This window comes from Theobroma cacao, chromosome 5 (assembly GCF_053813885.1).
Source record: "Theobroma cacao isolate CCN51 chromosome 5, ASM5381388v1, whole genome shotgun sequence".
Lineage (NCBI taxonomy): Eukaryota > Viridiplantae > Streptophyta > Magnoliopsida > Malvales > Malvaceae > Theobroma > Theobroma cacao.
The window spans coordinates 45,408,785-45,428,318 of record NC_142643.1 but is presented as its reverse complement, the minus strand read 5'-3'; the positions used below and the strand labels follow the sequence as shown (position 1 = coordinate 45,428,318).

At 36.0% G+C, this 19,534-nt stretch overlaps 5 protein-coding genes across 5 annotated transcripts; 2 read left to right on the top strand and 3 right to left on the bottom strand.

The window, feature by feature from the left end:
• Positions 1-386: 386 nt before the first annotated feature.
• Positions 387-1,697, bottom strand: EMB3119 (Ribose 5-phosphate isomerase, type A protein). Its single transcript, XM_007030541.3, has one exon. It carries the CDS (start codon positions 1,433-1,435, stop codon positions 590-592), a length of 846 nt encoding a protein of 281 aa, XP_007030603.3. The 5' UTR covers positions 1,436-1,697; the 3' UTR covers positions 387-589.
• Positions 1,698-1,843: 146 nt separating this feature from the next.
• On the top strand, positions 1,844-5,074 carry LOC18600221 (PITH domain protein (DUF1000)). The gene is made up of 8 exons (XM_007030540.3): positions 1,844-2,216; positions 2,511-2,597; positions 2,896-3,019; positions 3,216-3,264; positions 3,359-3,416; positions 3,526-3,572; positions 3,667-3,744; positions 4,786-5,074. The coding sequence occupies exons 1-8, from the start codon at positions 2,175-2,177 to the stop codon at positions 4,832-4,834; spliced, it is 534 nt and encodes a 177-aa protein (XP_007030602.3). The 5' UTR covers positions 1,844-2,174; the 3' UTR covers positions 4,835-5,074.
• A 248-nt stretch (positions 5,075-5,322) lies between these two features.
• Positions 5,323-12,015, bottom strand: PNG1 (peptide-N-glycanase 1). The gene is made up of 17 exons (XM_007030538.3): positions 11,814-12,015; positions 11,661-11,714; positions 11,380-11,589; positions 11,178-11,276; positions 10,631-10,717; positions 10,097-10,179; positions 9,641-9,754; positions 8,981-9,035; positions 8,798-8,884; positions 7,916-7,971; positions 7,736-7,795; positions 7,544-7,631; positions 6,649-7,401; positions 6,485-6,545; positions 6,094-6,193; positions 5,762-5,896; positions 5,323-5,673 (listed from the first exon to the last, which is right to left on the bottom strand). The coding sequence occupies exons 1-17, from the start codon at positions 11,889-11,891 to the stop codon at positions 5,589-5,591; spliced, it is 2,205 nt and encodes a 734-aa protein (XP_007030600.3). The 5' UTR covers positions 11,892-12,015; the 3' UTR covers positions 5,323-5,588.
• Positions 12,016-13,823: 1,808 nt separating this feature from the next.
• Positions 13,824-16,116, top strand: LOC18600219 (acetyl transferase 1-like). Its single transcript, XM_007030537.3, has 2 exons — positions 13,824-14,246; positions 14,746-16,116. Exons 1-2 carry the CDS (start codon positions 13,824-13,826, stop codon positions 15,673-15,675), a joined length of 1,353 nt encoding a protein of 450 aa, XP_007030599.1. The 3' UTR covers positions 15,676-16,116.
• A 103-nt stretch (positions 16,117-16,219) lies between these two features.
• Positions 16,220-19,413, bottom strand: LOC18600218 (putative aldo-keto reductase 1). Its single transcript, XM_007030536.3, has 7 exons — positions 19,259-19,413; positions 18,429-18,596; positions 17,960-18,163; positions 17,678-17,850; positions 17,481-17,577; positions 17,097-17,250; positions 16,220-16,597 (listed from the first exon to the last, which is right to left on the bottom strand). The coding sequence occupies exons 1-7, from the start codon at positions 19,319-19,321 to the stop codon at positions 16,404-16,406; spliced, it is 1,053 nt and encodes a 350-aa protein (XP_007030598.1). The 5' UTR covers positions 19,322-19,413; the 3' UTR covers positions 16,220-16,403.
• Positions 19,414-19,534: the final 121 nt, after the last annotated feature.

Sequence of the window (19,534 nt, the reverse complement as noted above, 5' to 3'; positions counted from 1 at the left end):
TTTAGATGATTAACGCAAAGGCAGACACTACCAACAAATCTAAATCACAAGATTCTCTCTGAAGATGTCCTGTTATATGCTCTTGGATTCCTATGGCCGCTTAGAAGTTAAATGTTTCATCACTTTAATTCATAAGAAATTCAGAAACAAAAAACCAAATTTGATATGAAATAAGTCGGCCATTCCAAAATCTGTATAACTATACAAGAATCAAGCAATTCAGGTCATTTCCAAATGCCAATTTTCCACATTCTACCATTAGTCTATACATTATCAAAGTCCGAACTTCGGCAACAAATTACCCCACAAATTCCCTCAAAAATCAAATAAAAAAACCCATAATAAAAACAAGAAATTGAGAAACAACCACGAGCTAACATGGAAACTAAAATAAACCATTGCAAGGATCTTCAATTTCATTTCCAAAATCCGCAATTATTCCACATTCTACAATTACTCTACACAACATCAAAATCCAAAAATTTTGCAACAAATTACCCCCCACACAAATTGAAACCCCCTCAAACATGGAACAATAAGCGACAAAAATAAAAATTCCACCTCACCTCTGTCTCTCACACCTTTCTTATCACTTAGTCATAATCTCCACACCGGTCTTCCCAGCAATAATAACAGAAGTAGCCATCCCTAAAAACAACCCATGTTCCACTACACCTTCCAAGGCAGAAATCTCTTTCCCAGCTCCAAATCCATCTTTGATTGGATTCTTAAAATACAAATCCACAATATAATTCCCATTATCAGTTACATAAGGCTTTTCACTACCATCCCCTACTAACCTCAACTTTGCTTCACAACCCAAATCTTTAAACAACCCTTCAAGCCTAACTAAATTATATTTCCAACAAAACTGCACCACTTCAACAGGCATAGCTAAGCCACTCCCTCCAAGCCCTGAGACGAGCTTACTATCATCAGCTACTACAATGAAAGAAGATGAAGCTGCCTCAACCATTTTTTCACGTAGAAGTGCACCTCCTCGGCCTTTAACTAAGTCAAGGTTAGGATCAACTTCATCAGCACCATCAATAGCAAGGTCAATGTGGGGATGCTTATTCAGGGTAGTTAAGGGGATGTTAAGTGATGCAGCTTGTTCTTGTGTTCTTTTCGAGGTTGGGATTCCTATGATGTCAGAAAGTTCACCTGTTGAAAGAAGTTGGCCTAGTTTGTCAACTACAAAAGCAGCTGTTGAGCCTGTTCCTAGGCCTAGGATCATGCCCGACTTGACTGACTCCACTGCTTTGTCCGCTGCTAGTTTCTTGAGATCATCTTGGGAAAGGACTGGGGCGGATTGGGCCCTGATGGAGAACGGTTTCTGGGTTGGGGGGCGTCGGTTGAGAGGGGTGCTGCGTAGGATCAGAGGCGTGGTAGAGGTGTGGTGCAGGGAGGAGAGTTGGAGGGATAAGGAGGCCATTGGTTTCTGATGAATAGGAGGAGAAGAGCAAAATGGAGCTTTTGGAGTTTGGAGTGTTTTCGGATGCTTTAATCTTTTTCCTCCCCTATCAAGCTTTTGTGGGGTTTTGATTTGACGAAGGGCTGCGGCTCGTGGGTGGTTTTTGCTTTGGTTTGATCTGTGTTTGTTCTACTTGTGTTAGGTGAACTCTGGGTTAAAGATGCTAGGATAGGAAAAGGGACTTTTGAGGTTTGGTTGGTCCCTTGGTTAGATGATATTGTTGGTTGGTGGATTTCTCTTTCTTTTTCGATAAAATATGTTTGTTTGTTTAATGGAGGTTTTGGGCCATTCGGGTTTGGGAATTTGGATTGGATCTCTACAATTACAAATATATCTCAAAAAGGAGACTTCCTTCTTTTTTGCTTTCTTTTTCCTCTTTCAAAAAACACTCACTCTTGACGATTTTTCTACTAATTAACATCTGAAATCAAGACCTAACTTGGTTTAAGCCTCGTGTACTTCTGTAATCCGACCAAAAACATGTCTTTGTACTTAAACGGCAACGTTTGAGATCCTTCTCGAGTTCTAGTTTCGTCTTTTCCTAGGATTCAGCATAGCAGCGGCACTATCCTATGTCTTAATATTTATTTTTTTCTTCTATTCTCTAATAACTTTCTCCCCAATTATTCTCTTTCTGAACGGCCTTTTTCCTTCTCAGAACAAAATTTCTATCTCAGCAATCTCATTAGCGTTATAAACCATGTCTGCTGTCGAATCAGCCACTGCAATTCAAAGAAGCCAAGTGAGTTTTCCAATCTTCAAAGTTTCTTCCTTTCTGGATACCCTTTTGTTTAGTTTCTCAGAAAACTTGAGAAATTTGGTGGGAAAACAAGGAATCTGGCAACTGGGTCTCTTTTGGACCTTTTTTCACTTGAAAAGATGCGTTTTTGTTATTTTCCGATAAGTATTTTTTTGGGTAATTGGAAAGATTCGCTCTATTTTTTTTAAAAAAATTCAACACAGCTTTTTGAGGGTAACTGAAAGGAGGGTTCTTTAAAAATTGTTAACTTGATTGGGGATTTTTTTTGGTGATTAGGTTGATCTCTTGGACTTTATTGATTGGTCTGGAGTTGAATGCCTTAATCAAAACTCCAATCACTCTATCGCCAATGCTCTCAAGCAGGTAACTCTCTTCAAGCTAGTCTCTATTCGTGTTTCTCTGCCTTCTTTTTTCCACTAATCATAGCTGATTGTCATTTGTTATTGAATAATTTATGGTGACAAGCTTACTTTTTTGTGTGGAAAAATCGTGGTTGTAATGAAAGTTATTCTTTTCAAACATTGGGTTTTTTGAGGGGTTAATTCTGTGACCAATGTCAAGGTTATGCATTTATAATTTATCCTGCCAAACTTAAGTTGCTTTTGTGGACGTCTGGGAATTGTATAGTCGTGAAATAATTAATCCTATGCTCATGAACTAGGGTTATAGAGAAGATGAAGGCTTGAATCTAGAGAGTGATGCAGATGAACAACTTCTGATTTATATCCCCTTCACACAAGTCATTAAGCTACATTCCATTGTCATCAAGGGGTCCGAAGAGGAAGGTAAATTTTTGTATATGTTTACAATTTTTATTAATACTCCCTATATATATCTTTATTAATGTGTATATCACTGCATCTGAGCTGGAATTCAATCACATTGAAGCCAAGACCTATTGATTTATACTGTTGATGAATGCTTGTTTCAAATTGTACCCTACTAGAATCACCTTTGAGGTTGTTGATTTTGTCTTTTCAGGTCCAAAGACAGTGAAACTTTTTTCAAACAAGGAACACATGGGATTTAGGTAATAATAAAGGAATTATTACATTCTCTCAATTGGTTTATTGATTTTGAGCACCCGTTAGTTCGCTGTTGTCATTTCATTGTACTTATTGCAGTAATGTCAATGACTTCCCTTCAAGTGACACTGCTGTCTTATCCCCAGATAATCTAAAGGTAGCTCTTCTTTAGCTGTCTTTCCATTGTTGGGAAACTATTCTGTAATAAGGTACTTTAAGAAATCATTGTGAACTGATAAATCTTATAACATTCACTATTTTTGCAGGGGAAACCAACAGTCTTGAAGTATGTCAAGTTTCAGAATGTTCGTAGGTATGTTTATAGTTAATGCACTTGTGTGCTACTATTAGTCATTATCATAACATTGAGTAAATTAGTGTTAATTTTGCTTTATTATGTTTACCAGCTTGACAATATTTATTGAAGACAATCAGTCCGGTTCTGAAATCACAAAAGTTCAGAAGATTGCCTTACATGGATCAACGTAAGTTTTTAGTAATTCTTGTTCCTAGTTCTCTGCATTATTATATGTCATTTGCTACAATTTCAATACAGCCAGATGTGTCCTTGTACCTAAAAACTTGAATATTCTAGTTCCGTCTTTTTTATATACCACAGATATGATTATCATTTATACATTATTGTTCAAGTAATGATCTTATGCTTTGGTTACTTGTGAACTGATTTTTAAAGTACTATGATGGTTATTAGTAAGGAAAAAGAGTATTACTTGTGTATCAAATTCCAAAATACTAAACTACTTGAACCAAGAGCTTGTTCATGTTACGTAAAACAATTGACCTAGCGAAGCAGAGCATAGGGTGAGTATAATTTGTTACAGCATTTCCTGTCCCTTTTGTTTATAAGCGACTAGCTTTGGTTATTATCATTATTTTTTTTTTTGTCCATATGTTAACTATGATTTGTAGATTACTCTAGAGCGAAGGACATCTACCTCGTTGAGAAATTGTTTGCTTCATTGTTTTGATGTTGGGTGTTCTGTTTTTTGGGTTTCCAATAAGTTCTGTGTTGGGTTCTAATCTTCACAGACCTTCATATTGTTGTCATCAAGTTTTATTGCGTGAGTGACATACGCTTACCGTCAACATTATGAGTAATATGTGGCCAGAGAGAAGGCTTTACATAAATGTTGAATTACCCTATGGATATAAGTTTGTCATTAGTGGATGCCGTGTCAAAGGTTATTTGTTTACTTTTATGCAGATTTCTATGCATTTCCTGCACGAAGAAACAATAATTTATATTTACCACTTTCCATCTCATCGTGGCAACTTTTAGTCCTAAAAGGAGTATAATTTTCAACCTCGCCCCGTACTATATGTTGTCCATTGAAGATAAACTACCGTTAACCAGCAATAAAATATCTTGGGGAATAGAACAAATGAACTAGTAAAACTGCCATACTAGATGCATATGGCATTTACATTTCCTCTCATTATTGCAGTAACTGGACAATCCGGCGTTCTATTGTATATATTCACTGTGATATCTGTTTGTAATGCAGGGTGGAAACAACAGACATGAAGGGTTTGAAGAAGATTGAGGAGCATTGACCCTGACAAGGGGGCCGAAGGAAAAACAAGAAAGATGGATGAACCATAAGCCTTCGGGTCACTATGACATTGTTTTATCTACTCATTTGGTTTTTCTTCCTTTTTTTTTTTTTCAAATTTTGATAAACTTTACCATCTTAAATACTTTGATGACCAAAAATAGAGGATTCTGTTTTACCTGAATTCTGAAAAAAAAAACTGTTCAATTTATGCAACTGCATCATCAGATGTTACATCCAATTGTTATTTCAGCTTTTCCAATTGCATCGGATTGTTTGTTTACATAAGGACCTTTTGGAATTGTACATGTTGGGACATAGATCAGGCTGTGATGGATTTGAATTCCTTTGACTGGTAAATAGACCAGGCTGTTCTCTTTCTAATCTTTGTGCCGCTGGTTTTGGATAAGAAAAGGAGGAAGAAATTCAGTATTGAAACATGCAAAGGCATCCTCTAGCTGGCTTTGCAAAGACTAGTAGATAGTGACATTGATAGATAGAAGATAAGCTTATTCCATATAGGTTTTCCTTTGGTCTAGCAGTTATTTATGCAAACATTTGACATGGAAAACAACATAGCACACAGTATTTGAATCATCAAATATTTATCAGCACAACAACAAATACTCCACTAAGCCATATTCTTCACCAAGCCATTGCTGGTTGGAGGAGATAGGGAAGCCATGAATATAAGCTAAACCGACTAAAAGAAATATTTTCACTTGCAATGATAACCATCAGAAGTCTTCGAAACATTAACTTTCCCTAGCATAGAGGTCAATGCTACCTACTTGCAGCCGAGAGGTTGATTGAATGTCTCTTGCCGCCAAAAATCGAAATCTGTCATCCATGATATCGGTAAACAAAGGTTTCAAGATGGGTGAACTTAAATTGCATGAGAAACAAACCATGAACACACATAGTTCACCTGAAAGTATTTGATGAGAATCCTGTTGATCGTATCTTATATGTTTTGCGTTGAAAACGTTTATTGAACACCTGAGAAGTTTGTTTATCCAAAACATGCCAGCTAGATCCCCCATCATTACTTCCCTCCACTACCCTGTAAAGATAAAAAATTTGAAGGCTAAGTGAGATTAATGCATAAGTATGTTTACCCCCTGGTAGACTATTAACTCTAATTGACCATTAAAATGGTAAAAACCACAGTTCAGATTATGAGCAGATAGAAAACCCCATCTAAGTTCTATCTTATATAGCAACAAAGGCCACGCTTACAGACATAAAAGCAAATCATACCAATCCATTGGATCTCTTTCTGGAGCATCATTGGCTGACATTAACTCATATGCAACAAGTTCCTGCATGTTGGCTGATAATTTGTACATGATTGAACAACCTACAAAATGACATTTGATGGTAAGAGAGATAGTTGGTGTTTAAATAAAAACATATCAGCTGCAGTAACAGATTAACCTAGCCAGTAAATGTGAATACATTTCCCAAATCAACATCATGCAGAACCAAGTCTTCTACTTAGGAGGGCAGAAGGAGTGAAGAAGGCTTGTACATTAAGTATTCCAACCTCAAGTCATAAAAAAAAAATCTCACAGTATATTTTCTTCCATCAGGGTTTGATATGATTGAGTAATAAGCAGACAAAAGCAAGTATTCTCTTTGTTCATAATACCTCTAGCGCCATTAGGTTCCTCCCATTTAGACATGCGAGTTCCGTCAAATGCTGCTGTGGCCTGAAATTTTTCAAGGGTAGAAATTTAAAGATATTTTCTATAGCACATACAGACACTTCATACTCCAGTGTTAGATATAAAAAATGAGGCTGTTATTACTTACAATCCCCACAGGAAGCTCCTCACCACTTGCAAGGACTGCTCCAGAACATATTCTGTTCAATCTCAGAAGAGGAAAGGATAGAGAATCTTTACTAAAGTTGTCACATTTGCTAAGATCACTGATCAATTCATCCAAAGCATGCAAGGCAACAGGCAATGCTAAAGCAGTTTTAACAGGGTCACCAGCTAAGCATACACTGACACTGCCATTAGCATCCAGTTCACTCTTTAGGGAAATAGCATTGAGCAATTCACCAAAAGAGGGCAGCAACTGATGCACCAAAGACGTTCCAACAATTGAGTTTGACTTTAAAGAAGCTCTCCTTTTTTTATAAGGTAATTTCTTGAGATCTACAATCGTTGCTCTTAAAATCTTGAGAACTTCAACACCTTTGGATACAATTAAAGAATCCTCAACAAACTTACGAAGGATAGCACAAAATGCATTATAGATTCTTGTCACATGCTCATCTCTGCATATACGAACCGGACAAGAAGACAAACTGAGAGAATCAGTCCCATGTTCTGATCTTGCAATGCGCCATTGCTTATCCCCACTTTGCCTCCCAGGTAACGAGATTGAAGCATCATCAGTAGAATGCAAATCTCTCTCCATTGTTTCCCTTTCAATGTTGTCACGTTCTTCAAGTACAGAAAGAATTTCAGATGTATAGTTTCTTCGGCATTCTCTTCTCATTGAAGTGAGAACAGATACCAGAGAGGACTCTGTGATAATGGTTCGTCGAGACAAAACCTGAAAAAACAATGGTGATGATGAAAAAGATGAAGAATGGTTCTTCATAATAATGTAAAAATTATCATTCTAAGCATGAGAAAGAAAAAAGGATTGAAGGGAATAAAAGCTCTCATGATCACAGTTACAATTTTAAAATTACCTCATGCCACTTCCTTGTGTAACGTTTAGTGACATCATGAACTCCATCTTTTGCAATGGCAATTACATAATTTAATTTCTTATCCCACCTGTAATAAAGGAAGCATTTAACAAAATAAACACTGTCTAGTATCAAAAACCAAAATAAAAGAAATTGTTCTGAAACATGGATAATAGTTCAACTGAGAGATACCCTTTTTCATATAATAGTGGCTGGTCATATATTGGTTCACAAGGATCAAGATGCATCCACCTGTACAAAAATATGCAGAACTAGTTAGTGACATGACCATATATAGTTTAGCCTATTCATTAGAGTGTTGGCATCCCTTCCAAGAGATAATTAAAAGCACAAATTTTGAGTTCTTTTTACCTTCCCAGAACTTCTGAATAACACTCTGTCCAAACATGGTCTGTAAAATCCAGGACCTGGAAATAAACAATTGGTATACAGACAAATCATCATCTCAAGCAACCAGATCTCCACAAAGCAAATTATCAAAATGCCAAGGAATCTCATCATTAACCAGTTAGAGCTAATAACATGCATACAACTATGTATTAATGTGCTGCTGTTCACAAAGTTGCCAGCCCTTAACTTAATCTGCATGTTTTTGTGTAACATCTGCAAACGCAATTGTACTAACGTTATCTGGTGGAAAGACATAGCTGAAGTATACAATCCAGTTTCATGCCATGCCACCAGAAATATTGATTCCATAGTCCATGTATTGCAGAACCAATAGCTTCAATGATCACAATTATAAGCAAAGGAGCCATCCATAACTTTACAAGCTAAAAATGGGTTCCATTTACAACAACAAAGGCATCCAAATATTATATAAAAACATATATGACATTTCCAAATTTTTTAAAGCTATCTTGAACATGTTCTTTGTTTGACCTATTTCTTCAAGTACAAACAGAATCTAGATCATCCAACTAAAACATTCTCATCATTTCAAATTAAAGTTTTAACTTCCCTGAGTTTCTAAATCTTTTTATTCCTCTCTCACTGAATTTTTTTCCCTTTTATTTAATAGATATTACAAATATCCTGTCTTCCAGAGCTTCAGATCAAAACAATTCCAGCTACGTATATGCTGAAGATGCATCAAAATACATCATCGGTAGACTAGGTGACACTGTTTTTCATTGTTATCTTATATCAATTTAACCACTCTTTTCAGCAAAAGAAAGAGTTGTGTGTTAGAAAATTGGATTGGAAACTGAATTGCATCCATCAATGACTAACCAGACGAGATTCATAGCCAAAAGCACGACAATACAATGTGAAGCAATTGGCCCACTCTCCACAACGCCCCTTCCTTGTTTCTACAAGCTGCAAATGTAAAAGGGAGAAAGATTTGTGAAACAAAGACTTCTCAGCCCAAAAAAGAAAAAAATCATATCATATCAAGCTAGTATGGTTTCATACCTTCAGTGGATCATTGTAGCGTGGGAACCGAGTAACTCTTGAACAAGAATTGCAACTGCAGTTGTCCAAAAAAAAAAAACTTCGATTTTTAACAAACAATAATCAGAAACCAAGTTATGACCCTGAGTGCCCGAGCATTTAACTCATTGGTTGGTGCATGATCTCCCTCTCAAAAAGAGTAGGGCTCAAATTCCCCTTCCCCCAAATATCTATATATAAAAAACCCAAGTTATGACTGTGAATACAACAAAGGAGACTATAGGGAGCCAACCAATACATATCAACCTACTTAATTCCTTTCATATGATGTTTCAAGATCTCATTTAACAAAGACTTCAGTGAATAAAGCAGAGAAAGGACTTGAATCTGGCCAAATGTGAGAAAAAAATATCATTATCTATAATGTCAAACCCTCATGCAAGCAGGTGTTACAAGCAAACTGTAACACAGGATGCCAAATTCAAATCTTTCAGATGATATTTGAAAGTATAAATTACTTCAGTTGCCAGAGTATTATGGAAGGACCTTGACCATCTATCTAGCAGGCTTCAAGGAAGCACTAAATGGAAACATAGAATAAACTAAACAAGAGGTTCCAAATTGACCATTATGAATTAAAAAAGATAAAAAATTATAAACAAAACTGCTCTATACACGGACCGATAAAGTTCAACTCTAGTTGCTCCAAACTGAATTTCTGAAGGGAGTGCGTTGCCCATTCCTTGACCTGTGGTTTCATTGCCACAACCATCGCAAGGAGGTGCATTAACCCAACTGCAAGATCAATTGAAGAATCAGCAATGTATAAAAATAGAGAACACAATTTCTGTCAATTTGGAATTACAAGCATCATCCTGCCTTCTTTGCATGGTAACCAAATAACTACCTTTCCTATAAGCTTTATTCATAATAGGATATATTACACATTATCCATTATATAAAGTCTGAGAAAAATGCAAAGCTAAAGGTCAGAGCTAATCTTATTTACTCCATCCATGGAAAATGACTCAAGAACTTACTGAAATGAACACCACAAAAGTTATAGAAAGTAAAATGTTAGATCTGTTGAGTTTATGAGAAAGTACAGAACCGTTTAAAGTAAAATAACTGAAAAACCTGAAGGATCTTTTGAACCAGAAAAGCAGCTGGATCAGGAAAGCATGATCTTGTTCGATTTTTGACAGTTTAAGGTTCCCCTCCTAAAGCATATTTAGCAAAATCAACGATTAGCATGATGTCATTGCAAAATAAAATCTAGAGATGTGATGATTCTTAATCTCATACATAACAAAATGCAATGTCAATTTAAAAAGAAAACCATCATTGATCATTAATTAAGATCAAGTCACATATCAAACTTTGTTTCCCCCTAAAAAGAAGACACAAAGAAAAAAGGAGTAAAAGCAATTTCAAATAAATCACAATCAAAGGCATCCTTTTCTGGAAGTGCTTGAAATATACCAGCACTGACAGACAGCAAGATTGTGCACACTAAAAGGCTCTCAAATATTTCCTAATGGGAAAATGATATGGGATCATTGATCCTTGATATTTTGGTTGATACCAGGATAAATTTTAGGGCAGAGGCACTCCCTAACATTTTCTACATTGCATAGTTTCTTCCAGATTCCATAAGTTCAGAGCCCTCACCTTGGCCAAAGAAACCAATGCTTTCTCCTCAAGATTATCTACAGGAACTGTCTTTCGAGCTGCTTCCTGGCGTACAGGATCCTCATACTACATCAATAGACAAACTATCAAAGTTATGCTACTAAGTACTAACCATCTATAATTGATCAATAGTAGAGGAAAATAGCAAACATATCCCATCTACCCATTGTCATAATATTCTACAAAGTCATTTATCCTCTTTTTCTTGCAGTGAAAGTTTAACATTAAGAAGTTCGATCTTTTTACTTCCATTGTAGTCTAACAAGTTAAAAAAAAAAGCCCATGATCAAAATATCATTCTATTACATTTTCCTACATGTCCTAACAATTTCTTTCTTTTTTCTTTTCCCAAAAGTCTATGAACTAGCTATGGCGCATTAAAATCTAATACACTAATAATTAGGTTTTTCCTACATGTCTTAATAATTAGGTTTTTCCTACATGTTCTCAAAAACCAAATGAACTAATAACCATATTAATAATCCAAATTTGCACATATATAGAAACAAGAAATAAATGAAAGTACCATGAGAACTTGGCTAATATAAGGCCGAATTTTCTCTTCAAATGGCCCACTATTTTGACCTGCTGCATAGTGTTGAAGCAACAGCGCTTCTTCCTCTGCCTAAGATTAACAAGAAAAAAATCGAGAAAAATTATAAAATTTTAAAACAATTCATAGTTAAGAAACAAATGCATTTGATTGATTCAATATCCAGAAGCAAAACCTGTAACATTCGCGCCAATTCCTCATCGGACGTCACGGAGCTTCCAGCATGGAAGTTCCCGGCACCGGCGCCACCACTACTAGTCGTTTCTTCCTGTTTCTCCGGTTCCTTCTCCTTCTCAGAGGCGATCGACACCAATCGGAGCTTCTCCGAAACGGCGGCCAGATCAGAATTGTCTGATACGATTCGATCATCATCTTCCCCGACGATCTGCACCATCAACAACCAAACATAAAAAACAACTTTCATTAGAAAGTCAGAAAAGGAGAGAGTCGTCTGACCTTTTGCTCATCGGGAGGGATTGAAGTGAGAGAGAAGAGCTGAAACTGAAACACCTGAAAATTTCCAAAAAATAGAAAGTTCTAGAGAGAGAAATGAAAGCAAAACAAAAATATAAAGAAAAACTTTTGTAGGCTGAGAGAGAGAAGAGAGACTTCGAAACCGTCGTCGGTGTCGTAATCGACGGCGAAAGTCAAGTCCTCATGGCGAACCAGGAACTCGCGAGCCACCATTATTATTTTTTTTCCCTTTCACTTTAATTTCTTTTTTCGATTTTATCTACTTCACTATTAATAAACATAAACTTTTTCCACTTCATCCCTATTTAAAAATTAAGGCTTTTGTGATTTTCTTCAATATAAGTCAAGCGTATCGAGAGGGGAACCCAGAAAGCTTATGTGTAACGCTGCGTATCATATAAGGTTAGTATTTTGGAAGAGACTGATATCCCGTGACAAAGTAATATCAAAATAAATTTAATTTAAATTTTATTTATGTTAAATATTTTTAAAATATAAATAAATAAATTAATGGTGATAAAAATATCATCAAATTTCGTAATGAGGTGACAAAAACGTAATCAAAGTAGATAATAAGTTGATCGATAGAATGAAAATGTCATCCAATTAGGCAATAAAAATGTTGGGCACGTTAATCTTATATCATGCAAATAGAGAGATCTTTGTAAAAACTTACATATTTTATTAACGTGATAGTGTGTTTTTTTTATTAAAAAAGTTATCATTTTTAAATTCACTTTATAAAGAAATTGTCATTTTCTAAATTTTTCACCTTTTCTTTTTTATATAATATCCAAAAAAATTTAAATAATTTTTTATGTTTTTGTTATATTAATTAAATTTTTATATTTTTATTTGGAACTAAAATGTTTTTTATATTTTAGTTGGAACTAAAATATTTTTTATATTTTTATTTTAAATCAAATAAGTCCTTATCACTATTGATTAATTTAGTTAAAATGTCACTTGTCATTTTATGTCAAGTGATACTAATATGATATATTAACATATTATAATTAAAATGATATAACAGATTGACATATTATAATTGATGATAATATAACATGTTAATTTAGCATGATAATAAGATTATTTGTTATTTTTTACCTTCTACGTTAATGTTATGTAGATATAAATGACAAATGATATTTTAATTAATAATAATTAATTAATTATAAAAACTTATTTAATTTAATATAAAAATTTAATTAAATGTAATAAAAACATAAAAATTTATTTAATCTTTATACCTTCTCTATTTGTTATTTTCCATGTACGGGCCATGACTTGGATTCCATGGATAGGCATAAGCCCATACCAATATATTTTTCCCAATAACTTTGGGTTTGGACATTTAATTTTATTTTTGGATCGACCCATAAATCAACTTGACCCGTTCATAATTTTCTGACAAGCTTGGTTAATTTATTTTTTCAAAAAACATTCTTTATTTTTATAAAGTATTTTCTGTTAAAGTGATTATGATTTCCAGCCATCCTTGCATTTAAAACTTGACTATGTTCTTTTTCTTTCTAGTGTGCCAACTCAAAATTGTGAGGCCCACCTTTGCATAATTCCATATTTTCTTGTACTATTATAAAAATCTGATTTACAAGTTATAATTTTTATTTTAAAAAATATCTTTTTTGCGTAGTTATTTTAGAAAAATATATAAAAAATTTAAAATCAATCATGTGATTAAAAATATATGTATTTATTATTAAATTAAATGCTCAGGTGGAGGAGATCAGTAATGCAGTTGAAATCTTTAATGTTTGAATTTTTTTTCTAGCTTTATGGGGTGTATGTCTTGAACCATAATGTTTTGAATCCCACGTTCTTGAGCTCTTGCCTTGAACTTTGTGCAACATAATTCGTCACAGTCCTGTGTTCATTGTGCCACACCTGCAAGCTAGGAATTAATGATCTTCATTAATTTTAAAACTCAAAGCTCAACCAACCCCCAGCTTCGCTCTTTAATCTCTGCCTTCCTCTTCCTCGAGAACTACAAAACTGGGCTTATCAGGATCAGGTTAACAGGTCTCTACCTATGTTACTGTTTGTTGCTGTAAGTGTCTGCTAGTGTCTCCCCATAGAAACTTGTAAACTCTCCCAATATTTCTTCTCTCTTTCGATTTTGTGAGAATGAGTGAGCAAAGTAGCAGGGTTAACGTGCACTCCAAGTTAACGGCAGTGTCTAGCAAGCCAGTGGAGCCAGGGAAGACTCACCTGTTAACTCCATTGGACCAAGCCATGGGGCAGCACAGTTTGCACCTGGTCTTTTACTATGAGAAAAATCCATTCGGATCATTTGACTTGGATCCGATAAGGGTGTCACTCTCTGAGACCCTTTCGTTGTACCCTACTGTTACGGGTCGGTTGACCCGAGGGGAGTCTGGTAATTGGGAAGTGAAGTGTAATGATTCTGGAGTTAGAGTTCTGAGGGCTAAAGTGAGCGTTGGTATTGATGAATGGTTGAGATATGGTAATGGGATGGAGGAGAGAGATTTGGCTGCTTGGGAGGACATGCCTGAAAATCCAAATACGTGGTCACCTTTTCGTATTCAGGTAGTGTTTCATGTACTTTTTAACTTTAAGATGTGCCAAACCCAGAGTTCTTTTACATTGGATGAATGTTCATTGCTCCTTAACCTTGATAAACATACATTTTGTACATCAAAGACATGTTATTTAGTTGTTTTTATGTCTGAACTGGTTGGATTTGATCAGAAAAAGAAAGTATCTGGGAGTGTTTTGGAAGTCTCTATCATAGAAGATGTTTTAACATTTTGGTTTTTCTTGATTATTGGTACTGGTTTAAAGTTTAAACTTTCTGACTAAATTTTCTTAAAGAGTATAGCTTTTGAGTACTAGATCAGCTAAACTTACTGTCAACTTTTGCAGATCTGTATAATTCCATTATAGTATTTTAATATTACTTTGTTAACTCCTGGCAGAAGCAACGAGTAATTCTGTAATAATTGTTGATTGGTTCAAGTTGGTAAATCAACTGCCAACTTTAATAGCAGTGTTAAGACACCAACTTTTTTTTGGTCTGGTTTTGCAGGTCACTGAACTTGAAGGAGGGGGTGTAGCCATTGGATTAAACTGCTCCCACATGAATGCTGACCTAACCTCTTTAGTCCTATTCTTTAAGACTTGGACTGAGGCTCACCGTCAGCAAGCCATTGTATATCCACCAGTCTTCTCATCTGCACTCCATGGCCGAGCAGTTCCGGTTAGTGATAGTAAATCAGCTGAGCACTATGTAGCCAAGTCATTTGTAGAAGCTCCCTCGGTGAAAATGGCCTCAACCGCCTTTAAGTTCTCTAATTCAGTAATCAAAAAATGCCTATCAGAAATTCATGTTACGTGCCCTGATGCTACCCCATTTGATCTTCTAGCTGCACTCTTTTGGATACCTGTTGCGCGTTTAAATGGCTCTAAACATGACCATACACACTCCATCTCAATCTGCATAGACTTCAGGAGGCTGTTGAAAGAACCACTTTCTTATGGCTATTTTGGCAATGCACTGCATTTTTCAGTGCTGTCATTGGGGGAAAAAGATCTGATTCCTGGTGAGTTAGGACACGTGGCGGAGGCAGTGCATGGCCACATTGCAGGGATGAAGGAAGAGGAGATTTTGTCTGTGATGGATTGGCTTGAATCACGGAAGGGAGAGGGCGGGAAGTATGCACAGCCCTTTAGGATGTATGGCCCTGAACTAACCTGTGTTAGCATGGAACATATGATTAATGGGGATCAATCCTTGATGTATGCTACTATGTTTGAGGACAATGTAAGACCCGCTCATGTGGCATGCCATGTGGGGAATGTGGAGGGTGAAGGGTTGATTATGGTGATGCCTTCACCAGAAGGAGCGCTTGCACGGACGGTAATGGTAACCTTGCCAGAGGAGGAAATTGCAAAGCTATGTGAAGATGAAGCTATCTTGCGCTTGGAGCCAACAATGCTCCTGAGTGGTGGACTATAGTTTGTCTTTTGATGCTGATTGAAGAAAAGGGTAGTTACATAATTGCTGCTTGTTTCCACTTTCCAATTCCGAGGCTGAACCCTGAACGAGTGGAACATGAAGCTTTGTGAATAGTTCTTCACATTTCATGTTTGGCTGTAACACCTGATAGGTATAGCCATAAATTGGGTATTTTAACATAGAATTTAGACTTTATTTCTCAACCACTGTTTTAACTATCAAATATGGGTTATAAGTAAAGGTGTCAAGTGGCTAGAGTGGCCTCCTAGGCCACCATTGAAATGCTTGCACACCTCTTCTGCAGCCTAAACTTTTATTTGTAGCTTACTAGAAATTTTAATTCTCAGCTAGACAATACTCTTGTAATGATCACTAGCTTCTGTTCATGGCTGCACTTTCTTCAAGCACATAACATTATGGATTTACCTCATATTGATATCATATTTGCCTCAGAAAATAGATCTATTCTCTGCTCTGGTGTTTGAGCCTGATGTTAGGTCTTGGATTAAGGTATAGTTCATCATAATTTCGCCCAAGCAGACAATTCTAAGCAATCAGAGTAATATCATTTCCATAAATTTAGATGGTTTAGCAGCTCATAAAGGTCTCTGGCCAAATGTTTTCGATGCATGATACAAACAGCTCATGAACATGCCTTAACCATTTCAAATTCAATTGCCTAATTCATCACCTGTTTCCAAGTGAGATGAACAACAACCACAAGTGTCTTAAGCTGAGACCCCAAAATCTTTTGGTGGTGTGTTTGCAAACTTCCATGATGCTTTCCTCATGCTATCATAGTTTCTATCGCCTGCTACCTCATCAATGGGCACAGCATCAGAAATTTCTTTCAGGTCCTCTGCTGTGAGTTTCACTGTCAAGGAGCCAATGTTGTGATCCAAGTTCTTAATCTTAGTTGTTCCTGCGAAAATTCAAGGCAAATGTAAAGTAAGAATACAGCAAGTGATGTTCATATAATGAAAGAAAAGCACTAGATATAGCATAGGGTAACTAAATTCTAGAATGATGAGTCCAAGATTGCAAGATCAGATTTCAAAAGTTAGAAAATAACTGAAGCACAACATATTGGGGTACTTTCAAAGTTCTCTCCCCATGTTCTATATACTTTATTGGAAGTTTGTTAGATTGTTAGTTCTCTATTACAACTCTAGTCTTGCTTTTGTAAAATGATAAGCTATGCTAATCAGATTGGCAGGATATAAACTAATAGCTTGAATTCCCCAATACCACTGAAGGTTCCAGACTAGAATAGTATACATACTGTATATTTTATTTTATTTTTTCTGGAAATTAATGGCATCATATACTACTTCAAAGGACCTTAATTACATTTTGTTCGGTTCTCTCGTTTTAACCATAATGTGGCATAAGCTGATGGAAATGATAACAAAGCCTCTCACCAGGAATAGGTACAACATCATCCCCTTGTTGGAGAACCCATGCCAGTGCCAGTTGAGCAGGAGAGCATTGTCGCTTCTTGGCTAGCTCTTCTATTCGAGTGTAAATGTTCTTGTTCTTGTCCAAGTTTTCTCCTCGAAATCGGGGATGTGAAGCCTTATAGTTAAAGAAGAAAAAGCTGTGTCATTAACTAGAACAATTTCCTCTGAAACAATTGAAGAACATCTTGAAATGATTAAATCTAATAGAAACTTGTCTCAACTTATAAAAATAAATTATTAGAAGAAGATCCAAAACTTTTCATGAGAAAAATTCATTTTCTTTCAGGGTAAAAGAAAAACAAAAAGATATTAGATCTGCTAGATACCCAGGTTGAATATGCATACCAAGAAGGTGCCTGCAGGTAAACTTTCCACTACTGCTCTGCCACAAAAGAAGCCACGGCCAAGGGGACTATATGGAACTATTCCAATACCAAGCTCCCTGCAAGGTTAAATGCATCAAACTCTGGCCTATATATTTGTCAACATCTAATTTAAACATGGACAATTTCTTCAGAACCTGGAAAGGGAATTGAGCAAACCTGCAAAGTGGGACTATCTCATCCTCAATATCACGAGTCCAGAGGGACCACTCCATTTGGATAGCTGTGATGGGATGAACTGCATGTGCTCTCCTTATTGTGTCTGGACTGCATTCAGATAATCCAATGTACTTGATTTTTCCCTCTTCAACCAGTTTCTTCAGTTCACCCATCTGCATTTTAAGAAGAATTTGGTTTCAAAACCCTTTACCAGCAACTTAAAAAGATGAAGATAGATCAGTTTCTCAGCTGCATAGCATAAGGAGGAAGAGATTTACTCACAGTTTCTTCTATAGGTACTGATGTGTCCACTCGATGCTGATAATAGAGATCAATGTAATCCACATCAAGGCGCTTCAAGCTACCCTCACAACATGAGCGGACATACTCAGGGCTACCATTCACAATCATACCAGTAGCTTGCATTGCTACAATGCCAAACTTTGTGGCCACTTGAATTTTTTCTCTTGGTAACTGCTTCAAGGCCTGAAAGTTATAAACTCCTCTTCAGTTTACATCACAAAACTATCCATTTATCATCATAAGGCATTTCAAGTACTGGTAGCTATCCCATTTCATTAACCAGAACCACAGAATGCATTTTCACATATATTTTCTATAAGATTTTCTTATGGATAACTACTGTTTTAGAGGAGTGTTATTTAGCATGTTATTAACAATTAGAAACAAAATATTCCAAATGCAGCTGTTCTAAACATCTATCTTCTAACTCCCACACAGAGATGCTCACCTTCCCCACCAAAACTTCATTGGTATGAGCTGCATACGCATCAGCTGTATCAAAGAAAGTGATTCCCTTAGCAAAGGCATCTTTTATGATTGAGATAACTTCCTCCTCAGAGAGAGGAGAGTTGTAGACTCCTGTTAGACCCATACATCCAAAACCCAACTTCGACACCTGTTGGAAAAACAAAGATAGAGAATAGTAAAAATCAGGAACAGAAGAAAACTGAAAAACAAGCTCCTGTTTGTAACTCAAACATCTTGATTAGTCCTATGATCCTACCACTGTCAGGAACCTCTAAGAAGTGAAGGTAACTTAAACAACCCTCATTTTCAGGGAAATGTATTTAACTTTCTTTCCTGATTGAGGGTGTTTCAGCAGTTCCTACTCTTTCCATATGACACAAACTCCATTGCCTTGATTTCTTAATACATTCACTAGTCAGTTGCAGTTATTGTTTTAGATCAGAAGAAAAAGCTTCAAATACAAGTAACTTTAGGAAATTTACACCTTTTGATAAAGCTAACGCATTTGAAATATATATTGAGGCGACAAGATCATCCACTTGATCAAAATCAGTCATTTCTCAAATCTCAGCTGATCAGCTTAATGTCAACTAAATTTATACATTGGATTACCTGAAAAACTCAACACTGGAAAAATCACTCTCCCTTCACAGTTTACTTACTTACCATCTATGCAAAAGTTTACATTTTTTCCATATAATGGGTTTTAAGAGAAACATGAATCCAATGAAAGTGAGGATTTAGAGACAAAAACTGAAATGGGTGCTCAATGAATCAAAAGAGAAGAAAAAGTGAAACTTGGAATCTTACCTCAAGTCCCTGGCTGCCCAGTTTCACTCTTGGAATTTGGAACAAGTTTTCTTGTTGTGCCATGTCTGAAAATCTCAGCTCCAACTTCTGTCTGGTTTGGTTTCTTTTGTTCTGTTACTTAGATTGTGAATATGTTGGAAGTAGTTGAGTCAAGTGGTAGTTGGAAAACCAAGTTAACTGAAGGTCAAAAGGATATATTGTTCAATAGGTGCTTGCCACTTGGCATGTCTACAAAAGTGAAAGTTAAAAAAGGATAAATCCTCTGGGAAAAACAAA

Excerpts from the sequence above, each read along its gene's own strand:
- EMB3119 (XM_007030541.3), bottom strand. The coding sequence starts at position 1,435 with ATGGCCTCCTTATCCCTCCAACTCTCCTCCCTGCACCACACCTCTACC.
- LOC18600221 (XM_007030540.3), top strand. The coding sequence starts at position 2,175 with ATGTCTGCTGTCGAATCAGCCACTGCAATTCAAAGAAGCCAA. Across the intron at positions 2,217-2,510 it reads CTGCAATTCAAAGAAGCCAA|GTTGATCTCTTGGACTTTAT; the intron begins GTGAGTTTTCCA and ends TTTGGTGATTAG. Across the intron at positions 3,745-4,785 it reads ATTGCCTTACATGGATCAAC|GGTGGAAACAACAGACATGA; the intron begins GTAAGTTTTTAG and ends TTTGTAATGCAG.
- PNG1 (XM_007030538.3), bottom strand. The coding sequence starts at position 11,891 with ATGGTGGCTCGCGAGTTCCTGGTTCGCCATGAGGACTTGACTTTCGCC. Across the intron at positions 11,590-11,660 it reads TCCCTCCCGATGAGCAAAAG|ATCGTCGGGGAAGATGATGA; the intron begins GTCAGACGACTC and ends TTGATGGTGCAG. Across the intron at positions 7,796-7,915 it reads TATTCAGAAGTTCTGGGAAG|GTGGATGCATCTTGATCCTT; the intron begins GTAAAAAGAACT and ends ATTTTTGTACAG.
- LOC18600219 (XM_007030537.3), top strand. The coding sequence starts at position 13,824 with ATGAGTGAGCAAAGTAGCAGGGTTAACGTGCACTCCAAGTTAACGGCA. Across the intron at positions 14,247-14,745 it reads GGTCACCTTTTCGTATTCAG|GTCACTGAACTTGAAGGAGG; the intron begins GTAGTGTTTCAT and ends CTGGTTTTGCAG.
- LOC18600218 (XM_007030536.3), bottom strand. The coding sequence starts at position 19,321 with ATGGCACAACAAGAAAACTTGTTCCAAATTCCAAGAGTGAAACTGGGC. Across the intron at positions 18,164-18,428 it reads ATGAAGTTTTGGTGGGGAAG|GCCTTGAAGCAGTTACCAAG; the intron begins GTGAGCATCTCT and ends TATAACTTTCAG. Across the intron at positions 17,578-17,677 it reads GAGATAGTCCCACTTTGCAG|GGAGCTTGGTATTGGAATAG; the intron begins GTTTGCTCAATT and ends TTAACCTTGCAG.